The sequence below is a fragment of the Planococcus citri genome, chromosome 1, assembly GCF_950023065.1.
Source record: "Planococcus citri chromosome 1, ihPlaCitr1.1, whole genome shotgun sequence".
Taxonomy (NCBI): Eukaryota; Metazoa; Arthropoda; class Insecta; order Hemiptera; family Pseudococcidae; genus Planococcus; species Planococcus citri.
In genome coordinates, this window is record NC_088677.1 from 8,604,442 (window position 1) to 8,629,458 (window position 25,017).

Genomic DNA, 25,017 nt, shown 5'->3' on the forward strand with positions numbered 1-25,017 from the left:
CGGCACTTTTTACAATCGAAATCGAGGAATCCAAATGCATAATCATGTAGAAAATAACAAGTTGTTTGAGGTTCGATTAATCGATTTCTAATAGGGTTTGTACCTATTTTTGAAGCTATACGGGTAGTAAATTGATTCTTCATTTCAGACATGATCGATCATAAATAGGATTTTCCATTTCTCAAAAATGTTTATTAAAAAAGCAATTATTAGCTTCCGAATTAACTAATTTTACACCTTTTTCGAAAACTGGAAACTCCAATAACTTTCACGAAAGTGGTGGCAGAGCTTCTCAAAATCACCATCAATCGATGGCAAGAGGTGAGGGGGAGGGGAGCAGCAGGGGTTCAAAAACAAAACAGAAACTTAATTTCAGCTCTCTACTCGTATGCTCAGACTTGGCGAAATTTTCATACTTTACAAGCACGTAGTCAGTATAAAAAAATGAAAGTATTTGAAACGACATTTGAGGGGACATCCTGCGTACTACAATAGAACGATATCAAAGATCTAAGTGCATATACGAAACCCAAACTTGGGATAATTGTGTCTCTTCGCGACAACACACACACGATGCGCAATTGATTGCGTATTCGCGTCAAATCTCCGCAACATTTCCATATAAAGTTGATAATAAGCAAAGGCCACCGTTGACCGCACAAATCGGAAACAACTCGGACGTGTATAGACAACAGAGGACAGGAAACATGCTCGGTCTCGACACAAAAAGCCCGTCAGTGCCCTTATTACATTCACAAATAGTACCTAGATACCTACTATACCTACACGGCTAGAGGTACATAACTACGTAAATCGAGCATTAAATTTTCTCTCCTCCTAACTGCATTTCTCTCTTTTTCTTTCACTTGCACCGTCTATTACAAATAAATATAATGTTTATACACGTGTAAGTGTGCTTGTGCTTTTACGTACGTAGGTATGCTATATAAATCACAGGTGTCATATCGTCGTCGCTCGTACCGTTTCAAAAAAAAAAATCACCGCTGCCATTGAAGATGATTTGGAATTAAGGTATTCAACCGTGTCACCGAAACAGGTGCATAACGGCCATAGCTGAAACCGGCGACAAAATATGTTTTAATCGTTTTTTATACTCGTAATAGGGTATGCTTTCTTTGGTCTTGGGAATCACTGCAGTGAAAAGTTAACAGACGTCATAGAATGCACAATATGCAATTCATGTTATGCGGCCGTCTAGCGAGATAACAATCACACCTGACGTTGATATATTCAAAAAGAAACCAGCTCTTGTCGGTTAACCTATGGGCAGAGTGAAACAATCCTCTGTGGAAACGCCAGATGCAACTTTTTCAATTCTTTCAATACGTCTTCGGAGCTCTAACTAGGGACAAATTGCGTCGAAGGAATGAAATTGGCTGAATTTCAGCGAAATAACCATCAGCTATGAGCAAACAAATCTAAACTTTTTAGCATTTTTCGGAGAGAAGGAAATAGCTTGAGCAAATACCCCTGAAATACATATTACTAGAGTCACACAGAAAATCATTCAATGTGTTCAGCTTGCAATTGATAGGTATTGAATGATCTTCGAAATGTTGGAAGTACAGATACCACTAAAATTTTAGCAAAGTATTAATTTTTCAATTTTTACTTCTTTTTGCCAATTTTTAATGGATTTGATTTTTTTTATGGTTTTTATATCATCTTAACACATAAGTTATTCAACACCTTTTTGAACATTTTTGGGAACTTTTTAACAAAGTTTTATCATTTTGCGGTGATTTTCAAATTTTTTTCCAATTTCCTTTACTTTATTATAACATTTTTTCAACCCTTTTTCGTGCATTTTTGACAAATTTCGTTGAAATTTCTTCATTTTGTTACAAAATTCACAATGATTTTAATGTTTTTTTGAATACGTTTGGCCCAAATTTCATTTTCAAATCGTGATTATGATCGAATCAAAAATCGATTAATCGAACCGCAAAGATAAATTCATTTTATGCTTGATTATTTTGGATCGCTCGATTTCGATTGTAAAAAGTTATCAATCTTTTCACGTTGATTTTTGTTTTTGTTTGGAAAAAATTGACCAATATTGCCTTTTTATGTATAATATCGATATTTTTGACAATAATTGGGCCGTTTTTGTTTTTTAAAAACAAATCGATATTTTTGATCGATCGATTTTCGATTTCGATTATTAGAAGTGATTGATCTTTTTAAATTTGTTTTTGTTTGGGAAAAATTGACCAGAAGTAGGTAGTGGGTACTACTTTGAAAACGAATCGATATTTTTTATCAATCGATTTTCGATTTCGATTTCGATTACAAGAAATGATTGATCTCTTCAAAAGAAAAAATTGGCCAAAACTAGGTACAGCTTTGAAAATGAATCGATATTTTTTATCGATTGATTTTCGATTTCGATTTCGATTATAAGAAGTGATTGATCTCCGATTTTGATTTCGATTGAGTATTAGAAGTGATTGATCTTTTCAAATTTAGGAAAAATTGGCCAAAATTAGGCAGGGTATCTTTGAAAACGAATCGATATTTTTCATATATCGATTTTCGATTTCGATTATAAACTATGATTGATCTTCTCAAATTTAGGAAAAATTGGCCAAAATTAGGCATTATTTTGAAAACGAATCGATATTTTTTATCAATCGATTTTCGATTTCGATTTCGATTTCGATTATAAGAAATGATTGATCTCCGATTTTGATTTCAATTGAGTATCAGAAGTGATTGATCTTTTCAAATTTATTCTTTGTTTGGGAAAAATTTACCAAAATTAGGTACTTTTTAGAAAACAAATCGATATTTTTGATCGATCAATTTTCAATTTCAACTATAAAGAATGATCGTGATTTTTTCAAAGATGATCGGTATAGATCTACTTAGTTTGACAAATCGGGCGTTTTTTTCGTGAAAATTTAAAATTGATTTAGGAAAAACTGACCGAAATTGACTCCCAAAAAGTCGCTGGAGGCTCCAAAACGACTTAAAATCAACATGTGGTCGACTTCACAGCGTATTGTAATTAGGTAGTTTGCAGAGTGAATTTTGGGTTTATTGAAATTTTGTAGGAATTTCAAGTTCCAAAAATGTACCTATACTGGAGGCTTCAAAAATTTACAAAAAGTCTCTGGAAAGCTCCGAAACAACTTAAAATCCACCTGCAGTCGACTGATAAACGTGTGTAAGCAGCAGTGCGGCGTCTATTTCGGATTTCCAACCTCGCTTGGTTAAATTTAGCGGAAATTTCTAGTTTCAAAGATCTACTGGAGGCTCCAGTAGTTTCCAAAAAGTCCCTGGAGGCTCTAAAACCACTGGAAATCCACTTGCAGTCGACTTCATAGCGTATTGAAATTAGTTTGCGAGTGGATTTCAAGTTTTAAAAAAATCAACTGGAGGCTCCAGAAATTCTCAAAAAGTCGCTGGAGGCTCCAAAATGATTCAAACTGACAGCAGTCGACTTAATAACATGTTAAAGTTTGAGGACGGCGTGAATTTCGGATTTCAAGTCTACTGCTGATGACTTTGAGTCATTTTGGATCCTCCAGTGACTTTTTGAAAATTCCTGGAGCCTCCAGTTGATTTTTGAAATTTGAAATTTCCACAAAATTTCATTAACTGCAGTTCAAAAACGTAAATTCATTCTGTGAACTAATTTCAATACTCTGTGAAGTCGACTGCGGATAAATTTCAGATGGTTTTGGAGCCTCCAGCAACTTTCTGGAAATCACTCGAGCCTCCGGTAAATTTTTAAAACTTGAAGTTATTTTGCAGAATGACTTTCGGCTTTCTTACTCGATTTGATGAAATTTTGTCCAAATTTCAAGTTTCAAAAATCTGCTGGGGAGGCTTTGGGAATTTTTAAAAAATCGCTGGAGGCTCCGAAATGATTTGAACCAATTTGCAGTTGACTTGATAGCGCATTGAAATTAGAGTGCAGAGTGAACTTTGGATTTCCAGCTCTTTTTATCAAAATTTTATGGAAATTTCGAGCATTGAAAAATCTTCTGGAGGCTCCAGTAATTTCCAAAAAGTCACTGGAGGCTCCAAAACGACTTGAAATCTACCACCAGTCAATGTCGTACCGAAAAAAATTTAGTTTAGGTATATAATGAATTTCGCCTTCGTAACTCCATTTGATAAAATTTTGTGGAAATTTCAAGTTTCAAAACTCTGCTGGAGGCTCTAGAACTGCTCAAAAACAGTTTGAATCCGTTTCCAATCGATTTGGGAAATCGAAAATAAGATATATCCCAAATTTTAGCTTTCTAGGTCAATTTAATAACATTTTCATTTTTCCCCCTCATTTTTTGGTCCAAATTTGATTTTCAAAAATTCACCAAAAATCGAGAAATAGATTTTAGGTTTTGAAATTTTGACCTATGATAAATTTCTGCATTCTCTTTCGATCTAGCTTTGTCCAGTTCCCAGTTCAGAAATTTCCAAGCGAGCCCTATATTGGAAAGCAAAATTTGCGATTTAGGGTGACCTGTCAATCAAAATGGCCACCATTTTGTTAGTAAGGCTAATTTTTCATTGGGCAAGTTTGCTTAAAAATGATCCTTAGGATGTCCTCTTTGAGAAAAAAAGTTGTTCCAGAGGATGGGGGGGGGGTTGCAATTATTTCTATTATCATATGGCTGTTTTGAACTCGAAGAATTCTACAAAAAAACTTCACATAGCAAGAGAGTCTCAGAGAAATTGATTCCGTGGGAGGAGGGGAGTGATAGTTCTGAAGTATTTGCAGCACTCTGAGATTTTGCTCATGCCTGATCAAAAACTCTTTGCATGGAATCCGCACAACAATTCCGGGTTAAAAATTAAATCCATATTCATTCTTACCGGAATTTCAGCAACGTCAACGGATGAAAGCATCAACACAAGCAGATCCTACTGGGTATCGTGAACTGCATCTGCAACAAAACAAAACACCAAAAAAATTAAGAAACAAATCTACATAATTATATCAACCTATCCATGATTTAATTACACTCCATTCGATCAATTTACCCCTCCACGAACTCACTCGTTTATTAGTTAAATTCATTCATTCGCTAAAGAATTTCCAATCCGATGGCAATGGCTCGTAGATCGACTGCAAATTAAAGTACAAGTTTAAAAATAACCCGCGTATATAAATTCTCCAGCTTGTAATAATTCATCATAAATCATATAGCGTGCCTAAACAACCTCACACACATACGCATACGATACTGCAGCTCACGTTATGGGTATAGACCTCGTATAAGATTCGAATACTCTCGACGACGACTGTGGCTGTATAAGAGAAGCGAAGAAAAAAGAAGAAGGAAAAAAAAAGTAATTACAATAACGTTTAGGATATTGAATAAAAACAGGTTCACGTTGGAAATTTCATTGAGAAATAAAACTCGATTATGGGGCTAGTAAGCGCAAATAACGGTTCAAAATATCGCCTACAACTACAACCGTTTGTTTTAGAAACCGGCTTCTTTTAACTGCAGTGTGTATGTAGTTTAGGCTCGTATATTCGGCGCATAGGATAGGTACTTACTTGTGCACGTATCAGAAGGCATCATTGGTGATTGGGGCATCCTTTCGCGTTATAAAGCATAAAAATTCGATTACCATCTCCATCTCGTAGGTACGAATCTGGTACCTAATTCGTTAGCGATTAACTTGGAATAATACCGGCAGTTTCCCATAAACCGCCGACAAGAGGTTGGCTTAATGAGACGAATTAGGTATACTTTGTTCACCCGAGTGATGGAAAATTTCGTATTCGACTAACCCGTTAGGTACTTATGGTGTGACTGACAACACGACGTAATGAGATTGGCCATTTCGCATTAAAACTGCAGATGCTGTGTACCTTATATCTTTACCCATCCTGAGTCTACTCGTATAGGTAAATAAATAGCCTCTATTAGCGTCCCTCTGTCTATATAAACTCATCACATACTATGGTTACTTTTAACCATTTTTTATCTTCTAATCAGGATGATTGTGTACGTGAAAATTGGTCAATGGACGTCATCATCAATGAGTACCTACTTACTCAGTACTTCGTTAAATTTTGGATTTCACGTTTTCATTTTTGAAAACGCCCCATAGACCACGCCGAAAATGATTACCTCATTAGGAAGCTCATTAAATATATACTTTCATTTTTTACCATAGGTATAGTATGTATAATGTACCTACATTTTGTTTGTCGGGCTCGCATAGGGCATATTACTACAGACGATACCTGTAGATAGGTATAAGATACATTTTGAACGGTTCCTAGTACTACATAAATCGTGCGTGTATAAATTTTAAATATACCAACTAATTTTTTAGACTAATTAACGACACGATCCTGCTGTTATAAAATTATCGAACGTGGTGAATTAATCAATCGCAGTTGGATACGAGATGTGATATGATGAACGGAATAAATCATGGTTGTCTGAACGAAGTTTAGGTATATTAACCGGGTATAGATATACGTACTATGTACAATGTATAGATATATATGAGATGAAACAAAAAAGTGAATTACGATGCAACGTTATGCAATACTGATTGGATGCAACCGCAAATTCGCCCAGTGAGATAAATTGGCAACTGGGGTTTCTTCCTGCTTTCACAACGAGCAAATTGGTCTAGTAAAATAATAATGGAGGAAATTTTGATCAATTTTCGATTATTCTTTATTCAAGTCGCATCTGTTGTGCCATGGTTCTGTCTATATCGATTCAAAAAAATTCAACGTTCTCAGAATTTGGTAAGAAATAAATAGAATAAAATTATTCAAAAACACATTAGACGTGCCTGAAATAGATATAAGTTAACTTTCAAAAAAATTAAAAAAATTAGCCTTGCTAACAAAATGGCCATCTTTTTGATTGGCAGGTCAACCGAAATTGCAAATTTCGCTTTCTAACATAGGTAGGACTCGCAAACAAATTTTTTCACCTTGCCAAACCAAATCAAAATGGCACTCAAAATTAATCACCAGCCAAAATTTCAAATTCTGAAGTGCATTTTTCGATTTTTTGTGAATTTTAAAAAATCAAATTTCAACCAAAAATGAGAAAAAAAATCAAAATTTTACCAAACGGACCTGGAAAGCTAAAATTTGGGATATATCTTATTTTCGATTTCCCAAATCGATTGGAAACGGATTCAAACTGTTTTTGAGCAGTTCTGGAACCTCCAGTAATTTTTGAAGCTCGAATATTTTCGCAAAATTTCATCAAATGAAGTGGAAAATCCGAAATCCACGTTGCACTCGAACTTGAACATGCTGTGAAGTCGACTGCAAGTAGATTTCAAGTCGTTTTGGAGCCTCCAGTGACTTTTTGGAAATTACTGGAGCCTCCAGCAGATTTTTCTATGCTCGAAATTTCCATAAAATTTTGCCAAGCAGAGCTGGAAATCAAAAATTTACTCAGTTCTCCAATTTCAACATGCTATCTAGTCTACTACAGAAGGATTCAAGTGATTTTGGAGCCTTCAGCAACTTTTTGAAAATTCTTGGAGCCTCCAGCAGATTTTTGAACCTTGAAACTTCCACAAAATTTCATCAAATCAAGTAAGAAAGCCGAAATTCACTCTGAAAACTAACTTCAAGTTTCAAAAATTCACTGGAGGCTCGAGTGATTTCCAGAAAGTTGCTGGAGGCTCCAAAACCACAAGAATTTTAGCCGCAGATGATTTCATAGAATATTGAAATTAGTTCACAGAATAAATTTCCGTTTTCGAACTGCATTTAATGAAATTTTGTGGAAATTTCAAATTTCAAAAAACAACTGGAGACTCCAGAAATTTTTAAAAACTCACTGGAGGCTCCAAAATGATTCAAAGTCATCAGCAGTCGACTTGAAATCCGAAATTCACGCCGTACTCAAACTTGAACACGTTATTAAGTCGACTGCTGTAAGTTCGAATGATTTTGGATCCTCCAGCGGTTTTTTGAAAATTCCTATAGCCTCCAGCAGATTTTTGAAACCTTAAATTTTCACAAAATTTTATAAAATCGAGTAAGAATGCAGAAATTTACTCTGAAAGCTAACTTCAAGTTTCAAAAATTTACTGGGGGCTCGAGTAATTTCCAAAAAGTTGCTGGAGGCTTCAAAACCACCAGAAATTTAGCCGTAGTCGACTTCATACAGTGTTGAAATTGGTTCAAAGAATGAATTTACGTTTTTGAACTGCATTTAATGAAAAATATTGTGAAAATTTTGAATTTCAAAAATCAACTGGAGGCTCCAGGAATTTGCGAAGTCACTGGAGGCTCCAAAATGACTCAAAGTCGACGTGAAATCGAAAATTCACACCGCACTCAAACTTGAACATGATATTAAGTCGACTGCTGGTAAGTTTATGTCATTTTGGAGCCTCCAGCGGTTTTTTGAAAATTTCTACAGCCTCCAGCAGATTTTTGAAACTTTAAATTTTCACAAAATTTCATAAAATCGAGCAAGAATGCCGAAATTTACTCCGAAAGCTAACTTCAAGTTTTAAAAATTTACTCGAGGCTCGAGTAATTTCCAAAAAGTTGCTGGAGGCTCCAAAACCACCAGAAATTTAGCCGCAGTCGACTTCATAAAGTAGGTGAAATCAGTTTACAGAATGAATTTCCGTTTTCGAACTGCATTTAATGAAAAATTTTATGGAAATTTTGAATTTCAAAAATCAAGTGGAGGCTCCAGGAATTTTCAAAATTAACTGGAGGCTCCAAAATGACTCGAAGTCATCAGCAGCCGACGTGACATCCGATATTCACACCGCACTCCAACTTGAACATGTTATTAAGTCGACTGCTAGTAAGTTTATGTCATTTTGGAGCCTCCAGCGACTATTTGAAAATTCCGAGAGCCTCCAGTTGATTTTTGAAACCTAAATACAGTTAAAAATCCGAAGTATATTCTGTAATCTAATTTCAATACGCTTTGTAGTCGATTGCTAGTGGATTCCGAGTGGTTTTGGAGCCTCCAGCGACTTTTTGGAAACTACTGGAGCCTCCAGTAGATTTTTGAAACTTGAAACTTTTACAAAATTTCATCAAGTGAAGTTTGAAAGCCAAAATTCACTCGGGACAGCACTTGCTAAAATTAATTAGGACAGATTTAGTTTCTAAAAGTCTACTGGAGGCTCCAAAATGAGTTGAACCGACCAGCAATCGACTTAACAACGTGTCTAAGTTGGAGTGGAGCGTAAATTTCGAACATTTGATGAAATTTTCTGGAAATTTTGAGTTTTAAAAAACCTGCTGGAGGCTCCAGCAGTTTTCAAAATATCGCTGGAGGTTTCAAAACGACTTGAAATCCACCTGGAGTCGACATCATAGCGTATTGACATTAGTTTACAGAGTGAATTTCGGCTTTATAACTCTATTTGATGAAACTTTGTGGGAATTTCAAGTTTCAAAAATCAGCTGGAGGCTCCAGAACCGCTCAAAATGGTTTTGAAACCATTTTCAATCGATTTGACAGGTTGAAAATAGAGTGTATCCCAAATTTCAGCTTTCTAGGTCCATTTGGTAAAATTTTGTTTTTTTCTTCATTTTTGGCTTGAAAATTTAATTTTCAAAAATTCACCAAAAATCAAAAAAATGCACTTAGCACTTGAAATTTTGGGTAGTGACGAATTTTTGCATGCTCTTCAATCTGATAATAAGATCATTAAGCCGGACAAAGCTAAACCTAAAGGGCATAAAAAATACAAAATAAGAAAATCAAAGAGTCAAAAATGCATAAAAATCAAAATTTCATAAAATTGAATTTGAAATTTAAAACTTAATAATTCTGTATCGCATTTTCGACCACCCAAATCAATTGGAAATAATTTCAAACTGTTCTGGAGCTTCCAGCAGATTTTTTTTAAATTGAAATTTTCAAAAAAATTTACCTCAATGAAGTTGCAAAGCTGAAATTTACTTTATGCCCTAATTTCAACATGCTGAGTCGATGGCAGATTGGTTCAAGACGTTTTGGAGCTGCCAGCTCAGAGCCGTGCATTTGTCCAGCCATTTCATTATTGAAAATTTTAAAATACCGATTCTGAACTGGCAGACATCGCAATTTAGGAAAATTGAGTGTGCAGATTAGTCACGTGAGTCATCCAACATGTACGATCAGTGTTTAGATGCAAACGTTCTTTTTGACATGGATTTTATCACATTTTTTTGAGAAACTGAAACTTCCAAAAAATTGTTTAAGGCTCCAAAACAGTCTGAAACCATCTTCCAGTTCTAAAAACCATGATCCAATTTTGACTCAAAGGCTCTCAATATTCTTCAAAATCACTCAAGAATCATTTTCGTTAGATACAATACTTGAATTTTTCAGGAAATCTTGGTCTAATTTGATAAGACACATGACACTTTTTCAAAAATGCCAAAAATCATAACCTATTCTTGAGCTCAAAATTCTTCGGGGCCTGATCTGATTTCCGGTAATGGAGCTTAGATTAGGGGTACCTATTTGTTTGGTTTCTGGTTTTGAACTGCAGTACTGATCTGATTACTGGTCCTGGACTGTAGTGCTATAGTCTAGAATCTGTTGCTAACTCTATTTCCATTACATCAATCTCACATCTGCCCCAGCTCCCAGTTCCTTTTTTCTAAACCGTAGTCTGGCCGCCGGCGCTGAGCTCATCTAAAAATAACATTATACGAGTACAGGTAGCTCTTGGTATATCTCACACAAGACATGAGGGTTTTCATATAGTCGACCTTTTTTTCTAAGCCTGCAGCTAATACAGATGAGATGAGTTTTTCCGAGAAACATTGGCCATCCCATGATTCCCTCTTCGACCCCGAACGTGTTAAGTACATATTTGAAAAAATGCGACCAAACCGACACATTACGATTTAATATTCCCGACGCAATTCTTAAACGATTTCCGTTCAAACAAGTTCAAGTGAACATGTCGCCTTTATATAAATACCGCACCGTTTCGATTTGTATGTACGAGTATGTTGTGTGAATTTGCTGTATGCATTTTATTCGCAATAAAGGAAATACTAAATGGCAATTCTGATTTCTGCTGCGACTGGTAAATGCGCTGTGGCTGGAGCGGCGGTGGAGCTGGATGCATTTACCCGAAACCGAAATCTGCGCGACTATGCGCCGTATAATGAGAAGGTCAAATCGTGTACATCCTGTTCTCGTTTTGCGATTATCATCGCCAAAGAATAAATAAAATGAAAGAAAATTTTCAAACGCACGCTCTGGCTCTACCATACCGGTGTAATTTTGTCGCGACACACGTCTATATTGCAAAGTACATGTAAGATGACTGCATAACCCGGTCGCCTTATTTTAATACTGTCCTAGTCCACAACTTAGTATACATTAAAATCTACTTTGAGAAGTTCGAATCTCCGCGGAGAAGGTCCAAATTTTTAAAGTCACGATTTTTGGTTCGTTTGACAAAAATGCCATGCTACCTGTCAATATGAGTTTAAATTTTTCGAAAAATTTAAAATATTTTGGTGAATTTCAAGTTTGAAATTGGGTGATTATTTTCAGAATTTTTTGATAGTGTCACGCGACCTCTCAAAATAGATTGAAATCCGGCGAGTGATTCAAAATATTGCAATGAAATGATTTTTGAACAATTTTGAGCACATAATGGAATTGAAATTTTTGCCTTTTTTGAAAAAGTTCCATGCTTTGTATTGAAATGGATTGAAATTTTGGCCGAAAATCAAAAATTTGTTGTGAGCCTTTTTCATTGATCCCAAAATTGAGTAGATTTTCCGGGATGATTATAATAATTTTAAAAACCAATCGAATTTCTAGCTGCAATTTTTCAAAAATGCATAATTTTCACGAAATTCAGCCAAATAAATTTGAAAGGCTAAAATTTCAATATTTTGAGTCTTTTGGCAAACAATTTTTTTGAACGTTTTGAAGAATTTTGAGCTTAAAATTGGGCTACGATTTTTAGCATTTTAGAAAAAGTGTCATAATGACCTGTCAAATTAGGTTAAAATTTCTCAAAAAAATCAAACATTGCAACGAAAATGGTTTTTGAGTGATTTCGAACAATTTTGAGCCCAAAATTGGATCATGGTTTTGGAATTTCTGAAAAAATGTCTTGCAACCTTTCAAAATAGCTAAAAACATTGCGAAATTAAAAATCAAATTTTACCACGAAAATATTGTTAAGAAATTTTGAAGAGTTTTTAGCCCAAAAATTGGGCCCATGATTATCGAAATTTTTGAAAAAGAGTCATGCCATCTATCAAAACACTTTAAAATTTCCCCAAAAAAAATGTTTTTGAGTGATTTTGAAGAATTTTGAGCTAAAAATTGGGTCGTGTTTTTGAACATATTATTTTGAAAAAGTGTAATATGCCCTACCAAAATATATTACAATTTCACGAAAAATTCAAATATTGCGACGAAAACGAACTTAAACAATTTTGAAGCGTGTGTAGCCCAAAAATTGGGCCCATGATAATCGAAATTTTTGAAAAAAGTGTTACGCAATGTATCAGAATTGGTTTAAATTTCTCAAAAATACAAATATTGCAACTAAAATATTTTTTGATTGATTTTGAAGAGTTTTCGAGCCTAAAATTGGGTCGTGGATCTAAACATTTTTGAAAAAGTGCCATGCGACCTACCAAAATGAGTTAAAATTTTCCAAAAATACGAATACTGCAACAAAAATGCTTCTTATTGATAAATTTCGAAGAATTTTGAGCCCAAAATTGAGCGAAGCAATTCGTTTTAAAATGTGCTGAAACTTCGACAGAAAATCAAATAATTGCACGAAAATATTTTTTGAGTGATTTTAAACATTTTTGAAAAAAAGTCATGCAACCTATCGAAATATGTTAAAATTTCGTGAAAAATTCAAACATTGCATCGAAAATGTATCTTGATCAATTTTCAAGAATTTTCGAGCTCAAAATTGAGTGAAGAATGAAGATATTCGCTTTTCTTAGAAAAAGGTGTCATGCTACCGTCATTTGGGAGCCCAGCGGAAGGTTTTTCTTAAAGCTGTGCTTTTTTATAGAAAAATGCTGCACATGTTTAAAAAATATTCAAAAAATTACTTGAGCCCAAAATTGAGTGAAGACATTCGCTTTTCTTAGAAAAAGTTGTCATGCTACCGTCATTTGGAAGCCCAGGCGAAGCTTTTTCTTCAAACTGTGTTTTTTTTTTTAGAAAAATTCTGCCAATATGCTTATAAAAAACATTCAAAAAATTACATAATTTTTTTATCTTCTTTATTTTCCCCCAAATTTGGAGGGGGGGGGAGGGCTCCATACACGAGAATTTTGTTTGAAAATGGTCGATTTTTTTCAACGGTGGGGGGGTCTATTAGCACTACTTCTTTTACAGATAGGGAAAAAAATGAAAAACAACCGGGGGTGGGGAGAGGGAGATGAAAAATCCAAACGAAAAAATTGTTGAAATAAATGTAAAATTTGCCTTATTTGTAATTGTTTATTTCACCCGTTGCCAGAGGTAGGACAATTCAATATTTCACACTCAGTCCACGTATTATCAAGATCCCTGGAAAAACCAACACCTGAAGACATCGGCTGTTTAAAAAGCGTGATTTGTTACTTGCAAGGTATGATCAATTTCAAGTTGGTTTATCATTGAGATCTAACAGTCACACAGCTTGAATGTTATAGTGACTCAGATTTTGCCCTCTGTCTTACAACATCTCGATCAACAGCTCACATTCTGAACAAATATGCTGACACGGCAATTTTCTAGATCAGTTAACAACAGCAGTTGGTAGCTGACTCAAGTTGCGAAGCCGAATTGATCACTGCTAACGAAGCATTGAAGGAAGCAATCTGGATATCGAGATTATTTTGAGAATTGATCAATCTATCCGATATTCCTGTCTTGTTAGTGGATAATGAAAATGCCCATTAGGATTGCAGAGAACGTCAAATTCCACATAGCAAAATAGAGCATATCCAAAGGAAGTACTTCTTCATCCCTGACTGAATTTGAGAAAACATGATCAGCAAGAATCATGTTGGAGCTGAGCAGCAATTTGCTGATAGGTATTCTAATGAAGCCTTTGCTGAATCTGATATTGTCAATTTTATGAGAACAATCTGGACTGATGTCATCGCTCTAAGTTTTAGATTATTGCTTGATAATTCTCACATACATTGTACTATGTAGATTAAATTAAATAAGTTATATTTGGGGAGAATATTTGCTAATTTGTTACACTATTATGTGTAGCTATTTACAAGTGATATTAATTAGTTTTAGAGCGGGTGTTGGGGGAGGTCCAATTACACACCTTGATGTTGATAGGTATCTCTCCCTGAACTCTCTCTCGATGATTGACCATACCTGGCCCCAGTCAAGCTGGTCCAGCCCATATCCAATCTGTGGGGTAGCGAGTTTTTTGATTTTTCTTCTAGTATGTACATTCCGTGGAAAGATTTTGGATGCTAAGGGAGAAGTCCTTATATGTTGGTTAAAGCTCTTTAATACAAGTATGGAAATAGATTATGCTCTCAAGAAAGTCATAGCGTTTTATGTATGTGTTACGTACTGCGCATGGCAGGTTGGTGTCGTCACGCGTTGGAGCAACCAATGGGGTGCAACGTTGTATAATGTGAACAGATTTGATACGTGTGCAGTACATAAAACTTACGTAAAATGCTAAGACTTTCTTAAGAGCATAATCTATTTCCATACTTGTATTAAAGAGCTTTAATGTTGGTATGTTGGTTTGTCGTAGTAGTGGATTTTTGTGATGATGCAGAATATTATATAGTGACCCTGGCTCACTATTCCTTCAATTTTACCCTTTAGAGTAGGCACCTCCCCCACATTGTGTGGTTTGGTCAGCAGCATCTATCTACTTCCAAAGTAGAGGATGAAGTCCCTCGCTATCCCAGCAGACATTCTGAGGTCCTGGCAGACACAGTGTGCCAGTGCAAAGGAGGGCCCTTGTAGAAATATGTCTTCATTGGCTTCCTCCAGCGTGAGTAGTGGCTGTTGGACTTGACTGCTGTTAAAGCCATATTTCCCAAGCTTCTTCTTCTCATTACTTCTGCAGCAGCGGAGATGAGTCTGGTCTCAACATCACAAGGTGTTGGTTCGTGCATGTCAAGATATTGTTCATATGGGAGAAGGTCCCCCACACTGGCAGCACTGACTGGGGCGTAGAATCGCTCTTGGATTCCACAAAGCACCAGGTATTGCATAGCAGGTATGTAGACATGGTCACTGAATATCAGGGAGTATGGCTATGGATGCTCCAGGCCTCCTTGAGTGAGCAACTATCTCTGGGCTGTTGAGATTATCCTCCTGGGTTATAGGGGTTTTAAGACGTGCTCTATCATACAAACTAGGTTTCCTTCAATTTGAAGCATGCGAGTTGAAAAAATTCCCTCGCTTGTCAGAAACCATTCACACACCTCCAACGAGTATGAAACCCCCCTTCCTCCTTTACTCCCTCACAAATCACACCTGCAGAATAAGATTTTACGACGCCTAATTCCGCCGCAAAATCCTTTCTACAAATCGTATAAGATACAACGGTATTATATCAGCTTAAAAAAACTCTCACACACAGCAATATAAAGACATCTTATGTCATCTTCTCGTATGACATCTTTATATGTCCTCTAAATCGATTTAACTAAGTATACAAATAATCCAACTTTTGCGCTTACATTTATACTATAGTATTATCCTATTATACAACAATATATGTACATGTATAAGCCACGTATAGTAACCAATTTTGTTGCAATTTCAGGTATCCGATGGAGGAAACCTGACTAGTAAAATGGGCGGCAAAGGTCGTGTGAAAGATCTGGTACGTAAATTGTAATTTACCTCACATATATGTATTATAATTTACGAGTCGAACAACAGCAAAGAAAAAAAAATTCGAACATGTTTTTTTTTTTCAAAAATATCAGCAGCACTTTATGTATATCTAATCAATAAACAATTCGCCGGTGAATGTTGTACGTATAAATGCTGTCATCAGCAGGGACTAGCTGGGACTGGGACACACGAATGCTCTTCTCGCGTACGTTCCATGTTTATAGCTACATATCTAATGTAAGCACGAGTTCTCCAACATATTAGACCATACTGACCCATTTACATAGTTTCCAGCCTTTTTCTCTATCTCTATAGAAGAGCCTTCGTGACAAAAATTTCATCTCATAGGAGGCGACCCGAATGGAAGACACGTTTACGATGATAAAGTCGCGCTAGAAATACAAATTTGTACCTACCTGTATCAGTAGAGGAAAAATTTCACGAAAATCGTACGTTTTACGAGATTTTCACTTTTTGTAATAAGGGTGGAGGAGGAGGAGGGGGAGGGGCTGGAACCAAATTGCATCTAAACCTGCCATATTGTGAACCTATAGTATAGATAGGTACCTATATAAATGGAAGGGGATAGATTAGCATATACATGGTAGGTATAAGAGTGTATGGAGTATGTTGGTATATCGACCTAGAAAAAAAATCCTTCTCGTGACCTACTAGTAAAATACAACTAGCCGATTTACGAATGACGGATCTGCATTTAAAAAATCTAGTATATCTATCTATGCCTTTCTGTATATCTTAGTACCTCTACCTATGATGTTATTCACCTGTATGGGTAACAGGTTCACCATACTATAAACGAATCCGATCTAATATACCCTCTAAATCCACGACGACGTAACTTCTATTAACCAATTTAAATACACGTACGAGTCTCTCTATAGAGTTATAGTGTATTTTAATATACTTACCTATACGAAGGAAGAAATAAAATTAGACGAAGCCGGCTAAAAAAAATATATAATAAAGCCGGTTTATACATACAAAATCACCGCATGTGAACCTCTCCGTCTCCGCACGTCTGTGGGAAGAAGCGGTGCGGGGTGTGGATAAGCAAGTTCATTATAATCTGTGCTTGTGCCTGTGCCTCTCCTAGAACCGAGTTTTTCTTCCGGTTCTATTAATCGTCCGGCCGTTACTACAATGAAAAATACACCGGAAGCGTTACTGCTTGGATTTTCGATTTTATCGATCTTATCAGCTGTTTTGTAATACTTTTTTTTTCTCGTTTCTTTTCCTCTCTATGTACGAAGTAGGTATTCTCTTTTCATTAGAGACGACTATTGGCAATGCATATGTAGGTAGGTAATACGAGGTAAGTATAGGCATGGTGTAGGCAAGGCACACATTTAGGTATATTATTTATGAATTTATGGTATAATACGAGTAGTACCATGAGACCGACTTACGAATTACGAGTACCTGCATAAATATACGAGAGTAATAACGAGTGATATCCGAACATATACCTATTGATAACAGAATGGAATTTTTTAGAACGTGACCGAACGCGTGTCAAGAAACACGAACGATGGATGCTTTACTAGGTAGTGTGAAAATTCGCACCGGATAAAATTTTCCAAGTTGTGTAATATTCCATCTTCCTGATGTCTGTCTAGTGAGATTAAAATATTTTATGCATGGGAGATGTTCTAATTTTTTGAAATACGAGGAACAAAATTCAAATAATATGAAAATTGGAGCAAGTTTTTCACGTCAAATCGACTCAATTTTTCACCTAATTTTTTTCGATTTCGATGGGCAAGGGCGTGAAAGGGGCTCTTCAAACTATTCTTTTTTTTTTTTTTTTTTTGAGAAAAGTACGGTATTTATTCGGCTCAGCGTCTAAACGCTATACACAAAGTGCTCAATTTTTATACAATAATAACGCGATACTTAAGAGGGTAGGCAAAATTTTTTATAAAAACCTACGAATAACGATTTAAAAGAATTATTATTTTATTGCATCAAAAAAGATCTTGAGGATTTTTATGTGTTTTAAGACGATTCATAAGATTTTTGCTAAGTAGGAATTCAAAGTCATCAAGCGATTCCAGTGTGAATAGGTATTTTTCAGTAAGTCTTTCAGAGAAGGCGTCGATTGATTCTATTTGCAGTTCATTATGTAACTGATTGTTTTGGAGGAACCACGGTGCATTTGTAATGATTCGCAGAACTTTGTTTTGTATAATTTGTAGCTTACGTTTGTTAGTTTTTGAAGCTGTTATCCATATTGGCGCTGCATATGTGAATGAGAGCTACGGATGAGACTTTTGTAAAGAAGTAGACTACAAGATGTAGACAATCTGGAACAACAATTCAATAAGGGGTAAAGTTTAAGTAGTTTGAGGTAGGCATCACGTGATTTGAGAACAATATGGTTTTTGAGAGATAGTTTCTGGTCCAAGTGCACGCCGAGATATTCAACTGTTGATGTATTCCATGGTACCACAGTGTTATCAATCAAGATTTCTGGAGTCGGTGGAATTTTGCAAAGAGTGAAGATTTTTGTTTCACTTTTAAGAAGATTTAGCTTAAGTTTCCAGCGTTCAAACCATGGTTCCAATTCATTGATACCAGCTTGAAGTTGATTACGAGCAATTGGAAGATCCTTATTTTGGCTAAGTAAACATGTATCATCAGCAAACATCGCTATTTCATTATCAGCTGGTTTAGGAATATCATGGCAGTATAAGATGAACAAGGTTGGACTCAATACAGCGCCTTGCGGTACACCCTGGCTGATTTCTCGAAGCAAAGAGCTTTCATTGTCGATTTGAACATAAAATTTCCTATTTTGAAGGAAGGAAGAAATGATTTTATGTAGAAAGGTGGGCGTTTCGATTGTAACTAATTTGTGAATTAAACTGCAATGTCATACAGAGTCGAAGGCCTTGATGTCTATAAAAGCTGCAGTTGTGAATTGCTTATTTTCGTAGCCATTGTTAATAAGTTGTACCATTCGATGCAACTGATGAACTGTGCTCATTTTATTACGAAAACCATACTGAAAAGATGGCAAAATCTGTTCCTTTTTTAAAAAGTCCAAAACACGCTTATGAATGATTTTTTCAAGGATTTTGGATAGAGAAGGGAGAAGACTGATAGGTCTATAATCATTAGGAGATGAAGAGGGAGATTCTTTTTTGGATAGCACAATTACTTTGGCGATTTTCCAGGCATTAGGAAAGTAACTAATTCGAAGGCAAGAGTTGAAAAGTGTTTTGAAGCTCGTTAGGATATTTGTTGAAAGGTTTTTAAGCATAATGTTACTGATGTTATCCGAGCCTGGTGATTTCTGGATTTTGATTTTTTTGATAATAAAGCAAATTTCTTCAACTGAAGAGTGATAAGGTGCACCGGGGGAAGTCCGAATTCGGGGTAAGTCAGAAAAACTGCTCTAGCTCTTAGAGGCTTATATCTGCCGAAGCGCTACCCAGGGGTAACTTGAGGGTACTACCCCTACTTCATCACAGCATAAAAAATTTCGCGACCCAGTTTCATTTTACAGGCTTTTCATTGGTTCATTTTTAGTTGCTGTTTTGAATTTGATTTCAAATTGTAATCAGTGTTTTTCAAACTGCTTTTTACCTCAGAAGAAATGATCAGTAAAAGTGATATTATAAGTGAAAGTATTCTTAAAACAATAATGTAAAACCCCAAGTATTCAATTTTTGTTAATTTTCAATTATTCATTATTTATATCGCTTTTTCTGACTTACCCCCTAAATTAGTGCTATGGGGTAAGTCAGAAAAGTGAACATTGATAATTAGGATTCGACTTCATCGATGTGTAATACGTAGAATAATATGTTTTCAAGGTCGTAGAATCCAAATCTGGAGTTATTTTTTTTGTAGGAGTGGGGGTGAGGCGTGGGGAGGGGGTAATTCTAAATTTTTCGTACATTATTGTGTAATATGTCGATTGATATGTTTTCGAGGTCGTAGAATCCGAATCTGCAGTTATTTTTTTTTGTAGGAGTGGGGGGTGAGGCGTGGGGAGAGGGAAAATTTCGAATTTTCCCTACATTATTGTGTAATATGTCGAATAATATGTTTTCAAAATCGTAGAATCCGAATTTGGAGTAATTTTTTTTGTAGGAGTGGAGGGTGAGGCGTGGGGAAAGGGAAAATTTCAAATTTCTCCTACATTATCGTGTTATATGTCGAATAATATATTTTCGAGGTCGTAGAATACGAATCCGGAGTCATTTTTTATGGTGAAGGTGGAAGATGAGTCGTAGGTTCGCATGGGTGGGGCCCTCTCCCCAAACGGTGATACTTGAATAGCACTCGACCCTAAAAACTAGCTCAAGATTCGAATTCTGCGACCTTGAACACATATCAACCAACATGTTACACAATATTATAGGCAAAATTTGAAATTTCTCCTCTCCTCTTGCCTCGCCTCATACCCCTGCGAAAAAATAACCCCAGATTCGAATTATACGACCTCAAAAACATATCAATCGACTTATTACACATTAATATAGGCAAAATTTGTAATTTACTCTCTCTCCCCTTGACTCACCTCCCACCCCTACAAAAAAAATATCTCCAGATTCGAATTCTACGACCTCGAGAACATATTATTCAACATATTACACGATAGTGTAGGAAAAATTTGATATATTACCTCTCCCCACGCCTCACTTCCCTCTCCTACAAAAAGGATAACTCCAGATTCGAATTCTACGACCTAGAAAATATATTATTCGACATATAACACGATAATGTAGGAGAAATTTGAAATTTTCCCTTTCCCCACGCCTCACACCCCACTCCTACCAAAAAAATTACTCCAAATTCGGATTCTACGATTTCGAAAACATATTATTCGACATATTACACAATAATGTAGGGAAAATTCGAAATTTTCCCTCTCCCCACGCCTCACTCCCCACTCCTACAAAAAAAATAACTGCAGATTCGGATTCTACGACCTTGAAAACATATCAATCGACATATTACACAATGATGTACGAAAAATTTGGAATTGCCCCCTCCCCACGCCTCACCCACCACTCCTACAAAAAAAATAACTCCAGATTCGAATTCTACGACCTCGAAAACATGTTATTCGACATATTGCGCATCGATCAAGCTTCCTTTATAGTGGCGATAAGCAGGCAATAGAAAATTTCTACAGAAAATCGTGGAATTTTTTCAAACTCAATTTTAAGCACTTTTGAACCTCTAAACTTGTAAAATAATAACATTTCTAATAAATTCTGATGATTATTCACTTTAATAAAAAGTTTTCAATCTTTATCTCATTCATCACTTTTCTATGGAAAAGTTAAAAAATTTTGACTTTTCCATAGAAAATTGATAAAATTCCACAGCCAGTATAAATGCTTCCATTTGAATGTACACATTTGTCTTTTCTGTAGAAAAATTCCACGGCCACTATAAAGGAAGCTTCAGGGTCGAATCCTAATAATACCAATTAATTTTGTAGATTTTCTGACTTACCCCAAAGTGGGGTAAGTCAGAACAAGTTACATTTTATTCGATTGTGCGAAAGCTACTGCGACAATCGCGCTGAAATTTTTACCATAAGTTGAGAACCCTTATGGGAACCTACATACCAAATTTCAGCCATATTGGTTCATTAGTACGAGAGTAACAGCTGATCAAAGTTGAAATTGTGAAAAAACGTTCTGACTTCCCCCGGTGCACCTTATTCCAAAACTCGCTTTGTCCATTTTTATCAAAGTTGTGTTTTCAGCGGTACATGGTAGATGAAGTATTAACTCACATTCCTACATCATCAACCTACCAAAATGAGGTGTTAAACTCACCTAAATAGCCAATTCACTAAAAATTAAAAAAAATATAATGTTCCAAAACGCGATTTGTCCATTTTTATTGAATTTTTTTCAGCAGTATTTAGTGGGTGAAGTGTATACCTACACTCCTACATCATAAATCCACCCAAATAAAAGGCTAAACTCGCCTAAAAAGCCAATTTACCCGTTTAAAGGGAAACTGTTTTTCCTCTCTCCTGAAAAGTTGTGAAAATGGACAAAGCGAGTTTTGGAATATCACTCTTCAACTGAGGTTTGACGAAGCATTTTGCAAAGATGATGATTGCTGGGTTCAGTCAAAATATCAAGTGTCTGTATTTCTATAGCAGAAAATATCTTTGCAAAAATCAGCAAATAATTCACATTTTTTGTGGTTTGTAGTCGCCAAGTTGTTATTATGAGTTAGTGGAGGTAATATCGTTGGTTTGTTGAGAAGACTTCTAGTATGACTTCATAAAGAAGAACTGATTCGATAATGTCTGATGTATCCGATTTTTTTTTCAATTTTTCTATCAAAGGAAGGAGGGGAGGTTTTCTTAAAATTGCACATTTTGAAGAAATAAAAATCGTGGGAATTTTTAGAGCTCTGATTCAAACCTCAGAAAATCATCAATATTAAAAAAAAATTCATGATGTTTGAATTTTGAAACACCAGAGGTGAAGTAGGGGTAAGTTGGAGAACCATATTTTTGATACCACTCTAGAACCATTCTTCAACGTCACCCCTCCCCCCACCTCACCGCCCTAAAAAATCTTTTTAAGGCAAGACGATAGACCAAAATTCAAACGTATTTTCTTCAAACGGACCAACAATCGTTGTTCAAAAACTGGTGTCGTTCGCGAATGATTCGTTCAAATTGATCGAACAGAAACAAATCACCGATATGTGAAGTTCTCCGCCATACACTTTTATCTCTAAAATGCGTTTTTTCAATCAGCCTCGAATGATCCTAATCAAAAAATTGCATCGTTCGCGAACGATTCGTTCGGATGATTGAACAAATCATTAGACTAAAATTATATTAGCAAGCAATTCATTGTTAGTGAATAGTTCAATCGTTCTCGAAAGAAATCCAGCCTGACGACTGTATCGTTCACGAACGATTCGTTTAAATGACCGAATGAATCGTACTGCGTTCTAATTTTACATACTTCATCTTCTGTAAAATACGTTTTTTTTTTTTTTCATTCTTCAGTGATACTAATCAAAATAGTCTATCGTTCGCGAACGATGGCGTATTAATTCAGTTGGAACGTACATTTCAATAAATTCTTGGAATAAATCTTACCAAAAGATTTAATCGTTCGCGAACGATTCGTTTAAACTACTGAATGAATCATTAAAATAGAAAGTTGAAAATTATTCGCGTTCAATTTCATTTTATCCCCCGAAATACTTTCTTTACTAGACAAAAGAGTACATCGTTCGCGAACGATTCACAATTTTATCACATAGAGTCGTAAAGCCAAAATTCACTCCATTTTATGAAATTTTGTGAAACTTTCGAGTTTCAAAAATCTACTAGAGGGTCCCAAGAATATTAAAAAAGTCGCTGGAGGCTGCAAAATGATTTTTACTCGCCTGCAGTAAATTCAATAGCGTGTTTAAATTGAAGTGCAAAGTAAATTTTGAGTTTCCAGCTCTGTTTGGCAAAATTTTATGGACATTTTGAGCATTAAAAAATCTGCTAGAGGCTCCGGTGATTGCCAAAAAGTCATTGGGTGCTCCAAAACGACTTGAAATCTACCTACAGCAGACTTCATGGCTTATTCAAATTAGTTCACGGAATGCATTTGAAGTTTCGAAAATTTACTGGAGGCTCCAAGAATTTTCAAAAAGTTGCTGGAGGCTCCAAAACGACTTAAACTCTTTTGCAGTCTATACTTGATAGCGAGTTAAATTTGGAGTGCGGAGTAAATTTTGGGTTTTCAGCTCTCTTTGGCCAAATTTTATGGGAATTTCGTGCATTGAAAAATCTTCCAAAGGCTCCAAAACGACTTCCAATCTACCAGCAGTAGACTTAATGGCGTATGGAAATTAGTTTACAGAATGAATTTCGGCTTTCCAACTGCATTTTATGAACTTGAAATTTTGTGGAAAATATCAAGTTTTAAAAATCTGCCGGAGGCTCCAGAACTGCTCAAAATGGGTTAAAACCATTTTCAAACGATTTGGTAGGTCGAAAATAAGGTATATCCTAAATTTCAGTTTTCTAGCTAAATTTGGTAAAATTTTGATTTTTTCCTCATTTTTGGCGTACTCGTAAATTTGATTTTCAAAAATTCATTAAAATTCCAAAAATACTCTTTGACTAATGGAATTTTAGCCGGTAAAAGAATGAATTTTTTCTTACCAACTTTATGATAAAATTTTTCAGGAATAATTTCAAGTTTCGAAAATCTGCTGGAGGATTCAATAAAATTTCCAAAAAGTCGCTATGGAGGCTCCAAAACAACTCAAAATCCACCGGTGGTCGACTTCATAGCGTATTGTAATTAGTTTGCGTAGTGAATTTCTGATAAAGTTTTGTGGAAGTTTCAAGTTCCAAAAATCTACTGAAAGCTCCGAAAATTTTCAAAAAGTCGCTGGAGGCTCCAAAACGACTCAAAATCCACATGCAGTTGACTTATAAACGTGTTTAAGTAGGTGTGCGGCGTGAATTTCGGATTTCCTACTTTGCATGGTGAAATGTTGTGGAAATTTCAAGTTTCAAAAACTTGCTGGAGGCGCCAGTAGTTTCCAAAAATTCGCTGGAGGCTCTAAAATGACTTGAAATCCACTTGCAGTCGACTTCATAGCGTGTTGAAATCAGCTAGCGAGTCGATTTCAAGTTTCAAAAATCAGCCGGAGGCTCTGGAAATTTTCAAAAAGTCGCTGGAGGCTCCAAAACGACTCAAAATCCACATGCAGTTGACTTATAAACGTGTTTAAGTAGGTGTGCGGCGTGAATTTCGAATTTCCTACTTTGCATGGTGAAATTTTGTGGAAATTTCAAGTTTCAAAAACTTGCTGGAGGCTCCAGTAGTTTCCAAAAAGTCGCTGGAGGCTCTAAAATGACTTGAAATCCACTTGCAGTCGACTTCATAGCGTGTTGAAATCAGCTAGCGAGTCGATTTCAAGTTTCAAAAATCAGCCGGAGGCTCTAGAAATTTTCAAAAAGTCGCTGGAGGCTCCAAAATGATTCAAACTTACAGCAGTCGACTTAATAACATGTTCAAGTTTGAGTACTGCGTAAATTTTGGATTTCAAGTCGACTACTGATGACTTTAAGTCATTTTGTAGCCTCCAGCGTCTTTTTGAAAATTCTTGGAGCCTCCAGTAAATTTTTGAAACTTTAAATTTCCATAACATTTTCATTAAATGCAGTTCGAAAACA

General features: G+C 35.7%; 1 protein-coding gene and 1 long non-coding RNA gene across 3 annotated transcripts in view; one reads left to right on the forward strand and one right to left on the reverse strand.

The window, feature by feature from the left end:
• Nucleotides 1–25,017, forward strand: part of LOC135846792 (uncharacterized) — a 186,732-nt gene that overhangs the window by 101,606 nt on the left and 60,109 nt on the right. For both annotated transcript variants that reach the window (XM_065366077.1, XM_065366085.1), the window contains one exon: nt 15,739–15,798. In XM_065366077.1, coding sequence (XP_065222149.1) covers nt 15,739–15,798 — 60 coding nt within the window. The remainder of the gene's footprint in view (nt 1–15,738; nt 15,799–25,017) is intronic.
• LOC135846898 (uncharacterized) overlaps nt 1–25,017 on the reverse strand; it is a 170,540-nt gene that overhangs the window by 88,093 nt on the left and 57,430 nt on the right. The window contains exon 3 of the long non-coding RNA XR_010559032.1: nt 4,849–4,919. This is a non-coding gene — a long non-coding RNA (uncharacterized LOC135846898). The remainder of the gene's footprint in view (nt 1–4,848; nt 4,920–25,017) is intronic.